The 16,725-nt window shown below is 41.2% G+C and overlaps 1 protein-coding gene and 1 pseudogene across 1 annotated transcript; both read left to right on the top strand.

The window, feature by feature from the left end:
* The first annotated feature begins 4,169 nt into the window (after positions 1 to 4,169).
* Positions 4,170 to 13,189, top strand: LOC100676692 (granzyme A). Its single transcript, XM_023545454.2, has 5 exons — positions 4,170 to 4,313; positions 7,513 to 7,651; positions 9,496 to 9,631; positions 9,823 to 10,095; positions 12,607 to 13,189. The coding sequence occupies exons 1-5, from the start codon at positions 4,214 to 4,216 to the stop codon at positions 12,766 to 12,768; spliced, it is 810 nt and encodes a 269-aa protein (XP_023401222.2). The 5' UTR covers positions 4,170 to 4,213; the 3' UTR covers positions 12,769 to 13,189.
* Positions 4,359 to 7,472, top strand: LOC111749962 (small ribosomal subunit protein eS1-like; annotated as a pseudogene).
* Positions 13,190 to 16,725: the final 3,536 nt, after the last annotated feature.

Raw genomic sequence — 16,725 nt, forward strand, 5'->3', positions numbered from 1 at the left:
ACAATTTATTTACCCATTCATCCGTTGACAGACACCTTGGTTGCTTCCAGCTTTTTGCTATTGTAAACAGAGCTGCAATAAACATGGGTGTGCATATATCTGTTTGTATGAAGGCTCTTGTATCTCTGGGGTATATTCCGAGGAGTGGGATTTCTGGGTTGAATGGTAGTTCTATTTCTAACTGTTTAAGATAACGCCAGATAGATTTCCAAAGTGGTTGTACCATTTTACATTTCCACCAGCAGTGTATAAGAGTTCCAATCTCTCCGCAGCCTCTCCAACATTTATTATTTTGTGTTTTTTGGATTAATACCAGCCTTGTTGGTGTGAGATGGAATCTCATCGTAGTTTTAATTTGCATTCCTCTAATGGCTAATGATCGAGAGCATTTTCTCATGTATCTGTTAGCTGCCTGAATATCTTCTTTAGTGAAATGTGTGTTCATATCCTTTGCCCACTTCTTGATTGGGTTGTTTGTCTTTTTGTGGTTGAGTTTTGACAGAATCATGTAGATTTTAGAGATCAGGCCCTGGTCGGAGATGTCATAGCTGAAAATTCATTCCCAGTCTGTAGGTGGTCTTTTTACTCTTTTGGTGAAGTCTTTAGATGAGCATAGGTGTTTGATTTTTAGGAGCTCCCAGTTATCAGGTTTCTCTTCATCATTTTTGGTAATGTTTTGTGTTCTGTTTATGCCTTATATTAGGGCTCCTAGGGTTGTCCTGAACTTATTCTTATTGATTCTTCTTTGTAGGTGGCTTATCGTTTATCCCTGGCTGCTTTTAAAATTTTCTCTTTATCTTTGGTTTTAGCAAGTTTGACGATAATATGTCTTGGTGATTTTCTTTTGGGATCTACCTTGTATGGGGTTCGATGAGCATCTTGGATAGATATCCTTTCATCTTTCACAATGTCAGGGAAGTTTTCTGCCAACAGATCTTCAACAATTCTCTCTGTATTTCCTGTTATCCCTCCCTGTTCTGGAATTCCAATCACACACAAGTTATTCTTCTTGATAGAGTCCCACATGATTCTTAGGGTTTCTTCATTTTTTTAATTCTTTTATCTGATTTTTCTTCAAATATATTAGTTCCATCTCCCCAATTCTGCATTCCAATTCCTCAATTCTTCTCCTCTGACTTCCTATTGCGTTGTCTAAGTCTATAATTTTATTGTTAATCTTTTGAATTTCTGAATGGTGTCTGTCTACGGATTCTTGCAGCTTATTAAATTTTTCCTTATGTTCTTGAATAATCTTTTTGATTTCTTCAACTGCTTTATCTGTGTGTTCCTTGGCTTTTTCTGTACATTTCCTTATTTCATTTCTGATGTCATCCCTGATGTCTTGAAGCATTCTGTATATTAGTCTTTTATATTCTACATCTGGCAATTCCAGGAATATATCTTCATCTGGGAAAGGTCTTGATCCTCTGATTTGGGGGTTTGTAGAAGCAATCATGGTCTGCTTCTTTATGTGATTTGATATCAACTGCTGTCTCCAAGCCATCTATAATTTATTGTAATGATTTATTTTATATTTGCTCACTAAGTCTGATCTTCTTGTTTTGATTTGTTTCAATATACCCAGATGGGCTGCTAGAGTGAACTACCTTGATTGCTGGAGCCTTTAAATCACTTATGTCCTGTTACCAGATGGTTAGAGCTATTACCAGGTATATGAGCCTATGACCCCATTCACTGTTCTTGAACAGAATCAGCTCAGGTGTCCTGATAGTGGGTCACCTAGTGTGTGGTGTAGGCTCTCACCTGCTATCTTAGAGGAGTAGTGGTGATGCTTGTATGCACCGGTTTCTAGTAGCTGCAGGGGTCATGCTCCAAAGAGGGCAGGGTGCTGACAACCTTCCCCCAAGTGCCAGTGAGGAAGGAGCGTCTCTGTTCTCTAGAGCGCTCTGGTGGGTGGGCTCTGCAGCTGAACCTTAGGCACCCAATGCTTGTATCTCTGAAGACTGGTAGGCACCACTATCCTCAGACCCCTTTAGGAGGTGGCTAGGTGGTGTGGATGGAGCCTCAGCCCTCAGTTCCCTGCTGTGGGTCAGTGAGGGCTCTGTTTAATAGGTAGAGTGGCATCAGACCTCCAAAACCTACCTGTCCTCTGCTCTGCTGAAACAAATACAGTCAGACCTCTAACAGAATTGCCTTTGCATTATAATAGCCACCTGGTTCCATGTAGGGGTGAAAGCCAAAGACTGTGGATCTCTTATGCCTGGATGGAGCTGCTTCTGTTCTGATCTTCCAGTTTAGGGAAGTCAGAAAAGAATTTTTCCTCTGATTGTTAATTACTGCTTTTCCCAGGCCAGGAGAATGGGTTGGGGGAAAAAAAAAAAAAAAAAGCAGAGCACTTCTCTCTCTGACCCAAGGAATTCGAATGTTAATGAAGCCAGCTGGGGCAGGGAGGGGAGGGATCAGATAGATAGGAGAGAGTAGTGTGGTAGAATAAACAAAATCACTTATCTTGTGTGGCGAGGGCTGTTTTATCTGAGATTCCAAAGGGGTATGTAGCCTGTGTGGCGGGTTGGGTCCCCTCCAAGATTCCCCCCAGGGTGTTAGGGCTGTGTCCCTTATTTGTCTCGTCTCAGGAAGCTACCATCAGCTCCGCCGCACTCGCTCCAAAGCCCAGCACCAAGGGATCTGAGCTGGGGCACTGCACGCACCAGGCTCCAGAACTAGTTCCTGTTTCCGCGCGGCCTCTTGTTCCCCTGTCAGTCAGGTCAGTGTGTAGCCTGTGTGCACTGGCTGGGTCCCTGCCGAGGCCGTCCCAGGGGCTTAAGGCTGCATCCTGTGCTTGCCTTGTCTCAGGAAGCCATCATCAGCCCCACCACACTGGCACCAAAGCACTGCACCAAGGGCTCAGGGGTAAGGTGCAGCGCACCGGGATCCGGAACTAGCCGCTGCTTCAGCACAGTCTCTCGCTCCCCAGTCACTCAGGTCAATTCCTGAGTTCCGTGTTTTATGGTCAGGGTTTGTAGATTGTCATGTACGTAATTGATTCACTTGTTTTTTTGAGTCTTTGTTGCAAGAGCTTTCAGCGGAAGCTTCTGCCTAGTCAGTCATCTTGGCCCTGCCTCGCCTAAAGTTGTAAAATCAAACAATCAGAAGGCTGGGAAGCAGTAGTTACTAATACTGAACATATTGATCAAAGAGTCTATAGAATAATCATGATCAAAACGGGGAAAATGTGGCACATAATTTCAAATTCTCAAGGAATCCAGACTTTCTGGAGTCCTCGAGGCTGGATGAACCCCCCAAAGCTTTCACCCTGAGATAATCTTTAAACCTTAAATCATCGTTAAAAAATATCCCCTGAAGTCTTCTTTAAACCAAACATAGTTTAGCTTAATTAGTAAAGAATGTTTGCCTTGAGCATTGTTGTCAAGAACTATCTATATGGTATCAAACAACTTTTAAAGAACTATCTATACAGTATCAAATTGACAACAGCAACTTGAAAGGTTATATAGGAAGCTTAGGGAGTAGTGAGTTTATTTCAATAGGGGAGAAACAATTTGGAAAAGGAGGGTAAGAATGGTGTACAGTTTGAAGAATGTAATAAATGTCACTGAATTGTACACGTAGAAATTATTGAATTGGTATATGTTTTGCTGTGTATACAGTTGTTTCAACAGCAATAAAAAGAAAGTTGAGAAGGGGCCATACCAGCCTGTGACCCTATACCTGCCATACACTCCAGTCAGGAGCATTCTCCACAAAGCGGGGATGGAGAATCAAGGCAGGAACTTAATAGTAAATAAGGCTCCCTCCTGCTTCTCCACTCATGCTTGCCCTATTAATCCCAGGCGGAATCGATTCAATGGCACTGGGTTTGGTTTTTGGTTTTTTAACTCAAGAAGATAGCTAGAAAGAAATTTGGTTGGTGACCAATTTTTTGGACCTTTTTAAAGCTCTAATTTAAGTCTTAAAAGAGCTTCCATTCATGGATACTCTTCTTGGGTACCATGTTCTGAGGGCAACAAAGTCCCCATACCCCCACCAGCCTGTTGACTTACAAGATTCCACCTCTACCTCCTGGCAGAAGCAAGCTTGCTTGCTGGTAATGAGCGATTATTCACAGTTCTCACTTGTGTTTCAATTTTGAACGCTAACTATGAAACTGCAAAGAAAGAAAGGAAAGGAAACCACATCTTCTGTGCTCTCTATATATAGGTTAGCAGCAGTCAAGAACAAAAAACAGATTTTCATGTTGACTGATGTGAGTACACCAGCCACAATGAGGAGCTCCTGCACATTTCTGGCATCCGTTCTTTCGATTGTCATTTTTCTCCTGCTAATTCCTGAAGGTAAGACTGCTTTTCGTCATTTCCATTATAACCATTGAGCAAACTGGAGCACAGTGTCAAAGAATATTCGGCAATATTAAGTCTACTAAGAGAAGATTCTTTTTTTCCCCGAGCCTTAATACGTTTAGGATTCTTTCTTGGCTTCTAAACATGTATCTTTATTTTCGAAGGAAAAACATTCTCCTTTCTTCCTTACGATTTCTTCTTTACAATGTCTTTGCAGTGGATCATAGAACCACCTGTGTTTATTGCTACCAATTTGTAGCTTGAAAATTGACCAAAAAGATTGTGTAAAAACACAAGCAAAGAAATTTAAAAGGGTCCTTTTGTTGAGAAAACGAATGGTACATTTAGGAAAGGAATAGCAGTGCATGACTCGGTTAAGCCTTTTTTGCAGCAGAAAATGCAGACACATTTTAAAGACAAGACAGACACGACCTCCACACTAAAATGAACCAGGAATGACTCAAATTTTTATAATGATCTCTCTAAGCTACAGTCTCTATGGGAATACATTAGGGAAAGTTCCCATAACAACTCTTTGGGAGCTCTATAGTATTTCTTTTATTAAGTTACATCTTTGTGTACTAAATGGTTACTAACATTCCTGGGTTTATGTAAGCTCCGCATGCATTGATTTGAAATGCTGTAAAATTCATGGCATTATCACTGAAAGGGTAGTTCTATGTTTTCCTTGTTGAACCTCCTAAGAAATGAGGATCACTCTGGGACTGGGCTAAATTGGGTTGACAAGCAATGTGGAGCTAGCCATGGTTTTTCTCTGGGATCTGTCAGCTTGTGGAAGTGGGAAGGGTGAGCAGAGATTAACACAACAACCTGTCTTGCCAGAAATTACTGAGGAAGTTCACTGGGTTATCTTGTACCTGAATATGCGGGGAAAAAATCTAAAAATAGCCCTTTTGGCTCTCTGAGCAGCACCATGGCAGTCAGCAAGAATAAGTGCCTTACAAAAGGTGGTAAAAAAGGAGCCAAGAAAAAAGTGGTTGATTCATTTTCTCAGAAAGAATGATATGATGTGAAAGCACCAGCTATGTTCAATATAATATTGGGAGAACACTAGTCACAAGAACTCAGGGAACAAAAATTGCATCTGAGGGCCTCAAGGGTCATGTTTTTGAAGTGAGCCTTGCTGACCTGCAGAACAATGAAGTTCATTTAGAAAATTCAAGCTAATTACTGAAGCTGTTCAGGGCAAAAACTGCCTGACCAACTTCCATGGCATTGATCTTACCCATGACAAAATGTGCTCCATGGATGAAAAATGGCAGACCATGACTGAAGCTCATGTTGATGTCAGGACTACCGATGGTTATTTGCTTCATCTGCTCTGTGCTGGTTTTACTAAAAAATGCAACAATCAGATTCAGAAAACATTTTATGCTCAGCATCGACAAGTCTGCCAAATCCAGAAGAAAATGATGGAAATCATGACCCGAGAGGTGCAGACAAATGACTTGAAAGAAGTGGTCAATAAATTGATTCAAGACAGCATTGGGAAAGACATAGAAAAGGCTTGCCAATCTATTTATCCTCTCCATGATGTGTTTGTTAGAAAAGTAAAAATGCTGAAGAAGCCCAAGTTTGAATTGGGAAAACTCATGGAGTTTTCCACTGTGCTTCCTATGGTCAAAGAGAGCACTGTGGGCCCATAAAGGAAACAGACACACAAATGCAAAGGCTGATACTCTGGCCCAGTGGTCTCAACCCTGCCACACATTAGAATAATCTGGAGAGTTTTAAGAGATGGTGACATCCCAGCCCCAGCCCTAGAGGGATTCTGATAGGCACCAGGAATTGTTAGTTTTTTAAAGGCTTCCCACATGCTCTAAACCCTGCCCCAGACCCTTCTAGGAGTGGTTGGTTACAGGAAAGATGGGCTTATTTCTGAAGCTGGTATATGTGCTCACCAAAGATAGGACTCTGCAAAAGAGAATATTCTATTGAAAACTGAGTTTATTGAGTTTATAGTTTCTGCAGAGAAGGTCCAAATATGCACCTTTGGGGTCATCTGTCTACATGTGATTCACCCAAGGAAAAATTGAGATTTGGGTGAAGTTCTCTTAGTTTCCTTGCCCCTTTTATTTCTAGAGCCTAGAATTTTGCCTTCCCAACACCCTTCTGGAAATGAGATCCCACGTAGTCACTCTCTTCCCCCTTACCTCACCCTCATCAACCTCATGAAAGGTTTCTATATCTATATTGTTTACCTTTCCGAGAATTTGGTAGTGAGTTAGCTTTCATTATGGGATAGCAAGCACTGTGACTTATTCAAGGAACTATGAGCCTTGGCCTACAGTTAGATCTTTTAGGAGAACGCAGGACATTTGGTCTAGGAAGGTGAAGAGCTGAGATCATATCACAGTGGAACAAGGTTCTCTCAGCTGGCATGTATATCCTTTGCCTTGTGTTTGGGTCTTATTATTCTTTAATGATGGGCCTATACTCTTAGTGTATCATCAAGGAAATTTTTACTGAGGCAGAATTCTCTATAGCATCTTCCCCCTCCCCTACCTCATTGCAAAAGACCTTAGATTAAACCATGAGGTTCACTCTGGAGATTCAAAGGTAGCCTCAGGAGCAACAGATGTTATTCTCTCAATTTATGAATGAGGACAGTGTGAAGTTCAATAACCAGAAGTCTCACAATGACCAAAGAACTCATGGCTTGGGTCACAGCTAAAAGGTGCTATTATCAGCTCATAAGGTGTTTTTTGCAAGAACTTTGGTTGAAAAGGGAAGTTCTCAGGCTTCTTAAAGCACTCTCCTCCCCAGATTAATACTATGACACAAGACAGTGGTTGGGGTGCTCACGGTTTCCATCACCACCAGCATCTCCTGTAACAACCATTACCGGTGTAGACCAAGGCACAGCTCTCTGTCCTTTGCCAGGCTTGAGGCCTGAAGATGGTGATTTGCGATAGATTTCCAGCCTAATAATCCTTGGGATGGCCATTGACACAGCTTCTGTAGGTTAAACTGCAGGACTGTCTCAGAAGGTCCAACAAGAGTGGGATTTTCATTCAGGTGTCTAAGGTCTACATGAAGTAAAAACAGGAAAAAATGCTTTCACCCATGCTTCCTCTCCACCTGGGAGAATTGTGGCTGGCCTTAGAAACACAACTTTATGTAGAGCTCTTTGGGTGAGTACTGACCTGAATTGCTTTTTTCTATTTAACAGATTTCTGTGCTAAAATCATTGGAGGAAATGAAGTGCATCCTCATTCAAGACCCTACATGGTCTTCCTTAATGGAACAAAAATCTGTGGTGGGGCTTTGATTGCAAAAGACTGGGTGTTGACTGCAGCTCACTGTCCCTGGTAAGAGCTTTGGTTTTAAAAAATATTTGTGTGTATATTCTAATTTTTGGTGATATTAATAAAAAGAGATAGGAATCAACTCGATGGCACTGGGTTTATTTATCCCACTAAAACCACAGGAGGCTCATGTGTATTTTCACATCCCTTAAATCTCTGGGACTTTGCCCTACTCCCAAAGTGAACCAAAAACCCATTGCCACCGTGTTGATTCCAAATCATGGTGATCCCAAGTGTTAAGAGTAGAACTGTTCCATAGGTTTTCTTGGTTATAATCTTTACAGAAGTAGATTGACAAGACTTTCTTCCTTGGTGCCACTGAGTTGGTTTGAACTCCCAACCTTTAGGTTAGCAGTTGAGCACAAACCTTTTGCCTTAACTCAGCAGGGAGTTAAGCTCAGACTCTGTCCCAAAGAGGCCAGTGAGGAAGCAGCATCTACAACTCTTTCTGTTTGTCTCCGCGAGAGCCTCTGTATAGGTGCTGTGAGGTTTTGCTTCTGGTCATGACTGCGTGACCCATAGAATTCACCACATCATGGTAGGCAAAGACTTTCAGTGCCCCCTCAGAGGCCTGGGCACAACTGTCAAGTTGCTTGTTTGGAATGCCTTCCTATCCCCTTAGGAAGTATCTCTTACTCCTTCAGCTATTTGTTAAGCCCTGTCAACCATTCCCTTCGGCTCTCTTCCAGGCCTGGTCTTTTCTCCACCCACATTGGATGGCCCAGGATTAGAATCAAACCTCTAATCCTAGGCCATCCAATATCATAGCCAACAGCCACATGTGACTATATAAATGTAAACGAATTAAAGTTAAATAAAACTACAAATTTAGCTCCTCAGTCATCCTAATGCCATTTCAAGTGCTCAGTAGCCATGTGTGGCAAGTGGCTGCCATGGTGGACAGTGCAGATTTATAGAATATTTCATCACCAAAGTATGCCCTACTGGAAAGCACTGTTCTAAAGTCTTAAGCGAGACTGAACTCAGCTGATGCTCTGGAAAAACAGAGCGTGAATAGTTGGTTGATGCATTTCATACTAGGATGTGAAAGATGATAGCTTTAATTCTTCCCTGGTTTCCAAGAAACCCTGGTGGTGCAGTGGTTAAGTGCTACGGCTGCTAACCAAGGGGTCAGCAGTTTGAATCTGCCAGGCACTCCTTGGAAACTCTATCGGGCAGTTTTACTCTGTCCTGTAGGGTTGCTATGAGTTGGAAACGACTCAACAGCAGTGGGTTTGGTTTAGTTTGGGTTTTTAATTTTCCCAGAGAGTATTTTGATTTTGTCTACCAAAATGAACCATTAGCATGGAATAAGATAAGGGGAAACTCCTGGGTCCCTACTTCAGGCCACCATCCCCCCAACATACATGACCTCAAGGCCATGCAACTAGAGTCTTTACTGGGCAGTCTCCTTCTGAAAGTTTTCCCTTTTAAGGTTAAGTTTGTTGCTCTCTTCCAACAATCCCTTTGGTCCATTACTCTACAAATATCATGCGTTCCCAGGTGTCTTTTTCTTCTGTCTCCAGACCACTGAGACCTTTGTTTTCCAGTAATCTGCAGCATAATTCTCTATCGCAGCCCGAAAACCCCAACAGAGACTCGAAAGACTTGGCTTAGCTACAATGGAGTTCAATTGTTTTTCAATGAACTTAGCTTGGTTTATTGTAAATAAACTGGTAATAATGATAAAATTTGTAAGCATCTTACTCTTTTATTCTTTAAAGCACATAGTTTTTGTTTTTTCTGAGCTAGAAACAATTAACTTCACAACAATCGATCAGCACATAATATGTTCATCCCCCGGTTAAAACAGTAAGCTCAGCTAAGTGGTGCTGTATCTGTTTCAGTCCTTCTCAAGTCATTCTTGGAGCTCACACAATAAGAAAGAATGAGCCAGAAAAACAAATAATGTCCTGTAAGAAAGAGATTCCGTATCCCTGCTATGACCGGAAAACATATAAGGATGATCTTAAACTTCTACAGGTATGTACCTTTTGATTGTCTTCTTAAAAACCAAGGATCTCCTACAATCTCACCACCTAAATGGAAATTTTCCTTGGTGCCCCTATCAGCTACAGACTCAAATAATGGGATCCCTGAGGGTGGGGCTAGAATGTAAGTAGAAATGTGGATATTTTATTTATTTCATTCTCTTTATTCTTGTCTCCCAACAGCTGAACAAAAATGCAACACTTAATAAAAACGTGGCAATCCTTCCCCTACCTAAAAATGGGGAGGATGTGGAGGCAGGAACAGTGTGTCGAGTTGCAGGGTGGGGGAAGACTGAGAATAATTCTCCTCAGCCTTCAGATACCCTAAGAGAAGTCAATATCACTGTCATAAGCAGAAAAATCTGCAATGATGAAAAGCCCTATGAATATAAGGCTGTGATTGGACTGAATATGATTTGTGCCGGAGACCCCCGAGGTAGAAAAGACACATGTAATGTAAGTAAAAGAAGATCTGATATTTTAGCTGCTGTAGGACTGAGTCATGCAGACACAGAAAACATAATGTAATGCTTTGCCTTATCATGGTGTTGGCTTATACAGGGTCCTAGTGCTTTTTGAAAGAGTTATTGATAAAACCCCAGTCAAATAACTTAATATCCTCCGCTCAAGTGAATTGTTCATCAAAAATAAAAAGTTCACTGCTAATGTGTGGGTTGACCCACTACATCTTCTAGATTTTATACTAGAAACCACTGTTTTAGTTATCTAGTGCTGCTATAACAGAAATACAAGTGGATGGCTTCAACAAACAGAAGTTTATTCTCTTTTTTTTTTTAGTCCAGGAAGCTAGAAGTTTGAATGCAGGGTGCCAGCTCCAGGTGAAAGCTTTCTCTCTTTGTCGGCTCTGGGTGAAGGTCCTTGTCATCGATCTTCCAAGGAGCTTCTCAGTGCAGGGACCCTGGGTCCAAAGGACCCACTATTCTCCTGGCTCATGTTTCTTGGTGGTATGAGGTCCGCATGTCTATCTTTTATATCTCAAAAGAGCTTGGTTTAAGACACAACCTAATCTTGTAGATTGAGTCCTGCCTCATTAACATAAAAAAAAATTAAAAAATTAACATAGCTGCCTCTAATCCTGCCTTATTAACATGAAAGGTAGGATTTACAACATATAGGATAATCACATCAGATGACAAAATGGTAGACAATCACACAATACTGGGAATCATGGCCTAGCCAAGTTGACACATATTTTGGGGGGACACAGTTCAATCCATGACACCACTGAGAAGCAGTGTTTCTCTTTTTTTCTCATTTTTCTTATTAACATATATAGATCTAAACATGAAGATATGTAAGACTCAGGAGAACTAAAGTCAGGGCTCCTATAAGGCCTTCAGTGCCCTTTTTTCTATCCAAATCCCCCACCCCCTATCAAATTTCTCCCCTGCTTAACCAGGGCAAGTCTGAAATGCTTGTCATCCCAAGCCAGGCTGAGAATCTGGAGCTGGATCCCATAGGTTTCCAGAGTCAAGCTTAACCCCCAAAAAACAACTTTCAGGGATGACCCACTCCATAGAATGTGCAAGCTTCCATATGAGTCCCCTGAAGAAGAGTGGGTAGGGACCTGCTTAAAGGCAGGAGTAGAAAAAATACTTTACACTGTTTTAAGCTATGAGTACTGGCATCTGATTTTTCACCCCTCTGGAGGACGATTTACAGCCTCTCCTGAAGAGAAGGGGTATGCAATGTGCATGGCTAGGAAGTTATCAGAGATTGAGGTCCTTCAGGATCAAGTCTTAGCAAATCCCAAGTAAAGAGGGAGTCTGACTTCAGCACTCTCCCACTTTCTCTTCTTTGCCATCCCTTCTACTCCTCCACCACTCCGGGCAACTAGGAATGCAGAAGCTTCATGTTCTTGGAACCACATGCAACATCTTAAGGCCACAGCAGCATCCCACAATGCTGGTCCCTCTCCTGCCAGCCACTTCTCTACCATCAAAGCTTAGCAATCCTTTTCCTTTCTCTCAATGCCCAAGACTCCTTGGAATTGGCTGTTGATGAATTAAACCTAAAGGACTAATTCTGAAAATCCAAGGCACTCTAACAGGCAAGGGAAATACGCTTGTCCAGGGAGGACCCAGATTCTCACATGGTCCCTTACTTCATACACTCATAAGGCCAACTTTTGTGTGAAACAGAAGGATCATTGGTGTCTTCCCACTGGTAAGGTGGAATTGGGTCCCTCAGAGTCTTGCATTTGAAGAGTTCTACATACATGCCTCTCCAGGGGCCTTCTAATATTGATAGTCTTCCCTGAAGCCACACAGAAGACTCTAGACTTCAAACTCATTTAAATATGCTGATTCTAGAGTTCCAGGAGGGAATACAAGGTCACACACTGGATGACCCAGTCAGCAACTTACCCCTAGCCAACACCTCAGTCCTATGAACTCAGTGAGAATCTAAGCGTAACCCCTGGTTTCCTGGAGCTTCCATCTAACACCAGAGGCTCAGAGGCGATCTGGGAGAGCAATTTCTATCTACTTGAGATGGGTGAAGGGGAGGGAAAGGTTGCTTTGGTTTTGTTTCTTTGGGAGAAGGGAAGACAATTATCTGCTGGAGGAGCCAGAAAACAGTTTCATGGTTTTCGCTCTTTGCCTCAACATCCCATCTGCATTTGACTATTTTATCCTTTGAGTTATTAAGCATTTAACAGGAGTGTTTTCTTTCTGAAAGCAGGGGATCAGATAATCAGTCTCCAAATTAACTGACACCATAAGCTAGAGTAGAAGTCTCATTTCAATTTTCACTGGTTCATAAATCAACTGAGTGAGCCAATTAAAAATAATAAAATCTTTCCAAACATTTCGGTTTTTTTAAGCACTCATTTTCACTTCACTCAAGATTGGTCTTAACTCCATATTGAATGACATAGAATTTCTTTCATTTCATGAATGGTCATGTTCCACACTGATCCCTACCACCCTTCTTGTTTTCCCATAGGGAGATTCTGGAAGCCCTTTGATATGTGAAGGTATTTTCAGAGGCATCACTTCCTTTGGCCTTTCAAAGAAATGCGGAGACCCTCGAGGACCTGGCGTCTATACACTTCTCTCAGAGAAATACCTCACATGGATAACTGAGACAATCAAGGGGACAGCTTAGATAACTGTATCTCATTTGCTGTCATTTCTTTACTTTACTATAAATAAATAAAATCAATTCGTTTGGCTATATCCACTTCTCTCCTGTAACTTTAGTAAGCAAATCTCCACTTGCAAAGTGAAGCAGAATAATACAGCAAGCTCATGAATAATGCAAAGAAGAGATTAGGGGACCAATGTCACCAGTGTCATCCATGTGTCAACTAACATGGGAATTTTGCCCAAATTATTCATTTCACTTTCTCAGTGGGAGTCAGCAGATGTGACATTAAAATCAGGCCTGTCCAGCAACATGTACAGTGAAGGGCTCTGCAATTCTACAGGAAACAGAAACAACCCATCTGGAGCATTTGGGTTGAAAGAAAATAAGTCTGCCCTTCAAAGCCCATTGTTCTGTGTCAACCCCTGCTGCTCATATTTATATCCAAGAACATGAGTTAATGGGAGAAATAGAAATGCTTTACAGTATTTCCCAAAGACAGGTGAGGAATAGAAATCAAAATTCTGAAGAATACAAATAAAGCAGTTGGCCAGCCAAGAAAATCATACACCAAAAAGTCAGTCTCCTATATTGTACATAAGCCTTGGATTATCCAGGTGATTTCTTGGTTCTCCATGTCTCTGAGCCTGGATAGGTTCAATCAACACGTGGTTACAGTGGCTGCCATCCCACAGTAAGGAGTCTAAGTGCTGAATTGTGACCAGAAAGGTTTCTTTGGAAAAATCCCTACAGAGCTTATTCAGCATTTTGAACTTAGTGGATAATCATCAATGCAGCAGCCACTTCAAGGTGTCACTGTGTGAACTGATCCCTTCAATTTCCATCAGCCCTTTTAGAACACAAATGTATATATTGTCCCAAATGAAGAGCATACAGCAATGCTGTGAGAAAAAGACATTTTCTTTAAACAAAGAAAGAAGCATGGCTTAAAGACTGATCAAAATACCAGCATACTGGTTTTCAACTATGCCCGTCCGTTAGACTTACCAGGCTCTTTAAAATTACCAAGACCTAGGCCCCACCTCTAGAGATTCTTTTTAATTGGTGTTCGGTACAACCAGGCAGCAGTATTCTTTAATAAGCTTCATAATAACGCTAACCAAAAGGTTGGCAGTTGGAATCCACCAGCTGCTCCTTGGAAGCCCTATGGGGCAGTTCTGCTCTGTCCTGTAGCGTCGCTGTGAGTCAGAGTCGACTTGATGGCAAACAGGTTTGGTTTGGGTGATGATTCTACTGTGATTCCCTGCATTAGAAAATAAGGTCTGGCGCTCATATTTAAAAGAGAGGCTAAGAAGAGCGTGACTGGGATGATTTCTGGTTTTTCTTTTTTTCTTTTTCTATAACCCCTAATTCCAAGTTAGGATTTTAACTTGAATAGAAGGATGGCATACTCCCTGCTGGCAATGCTTATTACAGATTTTGAACTCCACTTAAAAATCAGTGGTATGCGTTCCTCATACATTGCTGATAGGAGTGTAAATTGGAACAACCTCTTTTGAAAGCTGGCAGTATATACACACATCCCATGGTCTGGGAGTTACACTCTTGGCTATATACCAAACAAAAATGGTTGTTTTTGTCCACCAAGTACACGTTCAAGAATGTGCATAGCAGCTTTATTCCTAAAAGTCAAAATTGGAAATAGCTCAAATATCCATCCACAATAAAATGGGTAAGGAATTGTACATTCATACAATGGAATACTACAGAGCAATGAAAAAGAACAACATGAATTAATCTTTCAAACTTAATGTTGAATGAAGGAAGCCAGGAACAAAAGAATATATATACTGTATGATTTCATTTATATGAAGGTCAGCATTAGACAAAATTAATCCATGGAGACAGAGGTCAGAAAGTGGAAGGATGTTGACTGGGAGGGGGCACAAGGGAGCCTTTTAGGTACCGGAAATTGTTTATATCAGAATGTGGATGCTGGTGACAGTTATCCATTCATAAATAAAAATTCATCAAACTATACATGTAAGACTCATGTGCTTTATTACATGTGAATTATTACATAACAAAAAAAATTTAATTACAAAACTTAAAAATCAGTTTGACAAAGAATTCTGTTTTTTTGTATTATCTGGAAGTTCACTTGTTTCTTCTCTAAAACTATATCCCAGACTTCGCACCAAAACTAAAAGCAAGTGAAAGATATATTGCTCTCTTTTTAATGAAAGCTTCTTGTTCACACACCCGTATTAATTGAGAGCATTAATTGGTCTTTGGTCACAATATGGTGTCATGAAAATGAGAAGATACAGGTGCCCACAGAGTGGTGGGGTATAGAGGAAGTAGCCTAATCATCCAGCTTCCTGCTAAACATTTTCTTACAGTTTATACCTGGCTAATTAAGAAGATCAAATTTAAAAGCATTAGCTTAAAGAAGAGTGTACACTGCAGGAACGCATCACATTTGTAGCTTTTGGTGGCCTGAAAGTTTCTAAGAATTACTAGAACTATCAAGCAGATTTTCTATGTTAAAAAAATAAGGAAAGGCAAGGAAGAGAATGTGTTGACAAATGAACAGGGATTTGGACCTTGTATATCCAATTTGATTTTTCAATTAGCAAGGTTTTCGTTTTATGGATTTTTTTTCTTTTCCTTTTTTTGCAGAGTATGGGGGTGGCGTTATATTGGTAAAAGACATTGTTTTATGACAAGACAAACAAATCAATATTTGCTATCTAAAAAAAAGCATATGCAAAACATCCCAAGGAGCACCAAAAAGTATAAGGTGTGCTCACTCAGCTCCATGAGATCCCAATCTAATTGTTCATGGAAGAAATAAGTGTGTTAACCCTAAAATAATCAAATAATTACTATTTACATAGTAATAAAAGATCTCAAAAACAATTACAGTAGTATATTAATATCAAATAGGTGAAACCGACTAATGCTGAGAATCCAAACCCAGGTGACATAATTTCAAAACACTTCTTGGAGAGGTTAGGACTTGCTCAGATGTGCAAGGAAGAGGGGGAGAGGAGCAGGAATTCCAGGCCAGAAGAAAAACTCCAACAAAGGTACCAAAGCAGGAAGTCACAAGATGTAGATAAGCGTTAAAGTAGGAGATGGGTGGGAAATAATATTAAGACGACAGAACAGTGGGAAAATGGAGTTTGAAGAAACCTTATTGAAGTTCCAAATTGACTAAATTCAAGTTCTTATTCTTGCAGGTATTGGGATGCACTCAAGGTCACAGAGTTTCTCACAGAGCCAGGGCAAGGACATCAAGTCCCCTAATTTCAGATCCTGGGCTCAGGACACAAGGTGGAGTCCAAGGGGTTTAGGTAATAGTGGGAGCCCTGATGGCTCAGTGGTTAAGAGTTCGGCTGCTAACCATAAAATGTCTGCAGTTCAAATCCACCAGCCGTTCCTTGGAAACACTATGGCGCAGCTCTACTCTGTCCTACGGGGTCGCTAAGAGTCAGAATCAACTCGACAGCAACGGGTTTTGGGAGTTTATGAGCAGAAGACTGATGGGATCAGCACAGTGCAATCAGAAGTTGAACCTGGCAGTGGTGTAGAAACGAAGAAGACTAAACCAAGACTAAAGAACCAGTCAGAAACAAATTACACCAGACCAGTCATCAGGTATTCGGAAATGACCAGGATGTGGCACAAGGAAAGACAGCAAGGGGTGAACTGAGGAACCATTGGAACAGGATAATCCAGAGGCTCCCAAGTGACCAAATGGCCAGGATAAGGATGGAGCCATTAAGAGGAAAAAGAGTCTTAGAGAAGAGCTCTCCCACTCATCTGTCAGTTTATTGTACTGTGGGGGCTTGTGTGTTGCTGAGATGCTGGAAGCTATGCCACTGGTATGCAAACACCTGCATGGTCACCCATGTAGGACAGGTTTCAGCTGAGCTTCCAGACTAAGACAGACTAGGAAGAAGGACCCAGCAGTCTACTTCTGAAAAGAATTAGTCAGTGAACACCCTATGA

Source organism: Loxodonta africana, chromosome 2 (genome assembly GCF_030014295.1).
Source record: "Loxodonta africana isolate mLoxAfr1 chromosome 2, mLoxAfr1.hap2, whole genome shotgun sequence".
NCBI lineage: Eukaryota > Metazoa > Chordata > Mammalia > Proboscidea > Elephantidae > Loxodonta > Loxodonta africana.

Bases quoted from the DNA above. Each gene is read 5' to 3' on its own strand.
- LOC100676692 (XM_023545454.2), top strand. From the start codon at position 4,214: ATGTTGACTGATGTGAGTACACCAGCCACAATGAGGAGCTCCTGCACA. The intron at 7,652-9,495 runs GTAAGAGCTTTG...TATCTGTTTCAG, and splicing joins ACTGCAGCTCACTGTCCCTG to TCCTTCTCAAGTCATTCTTG. The intron at 9,632-9,822 runs GTATGTACCTTT...GTCTCCCAACAG, and splicing joins ATGATCTTAAACTTCTACAG to CTGAACAAAAATGCAACACT.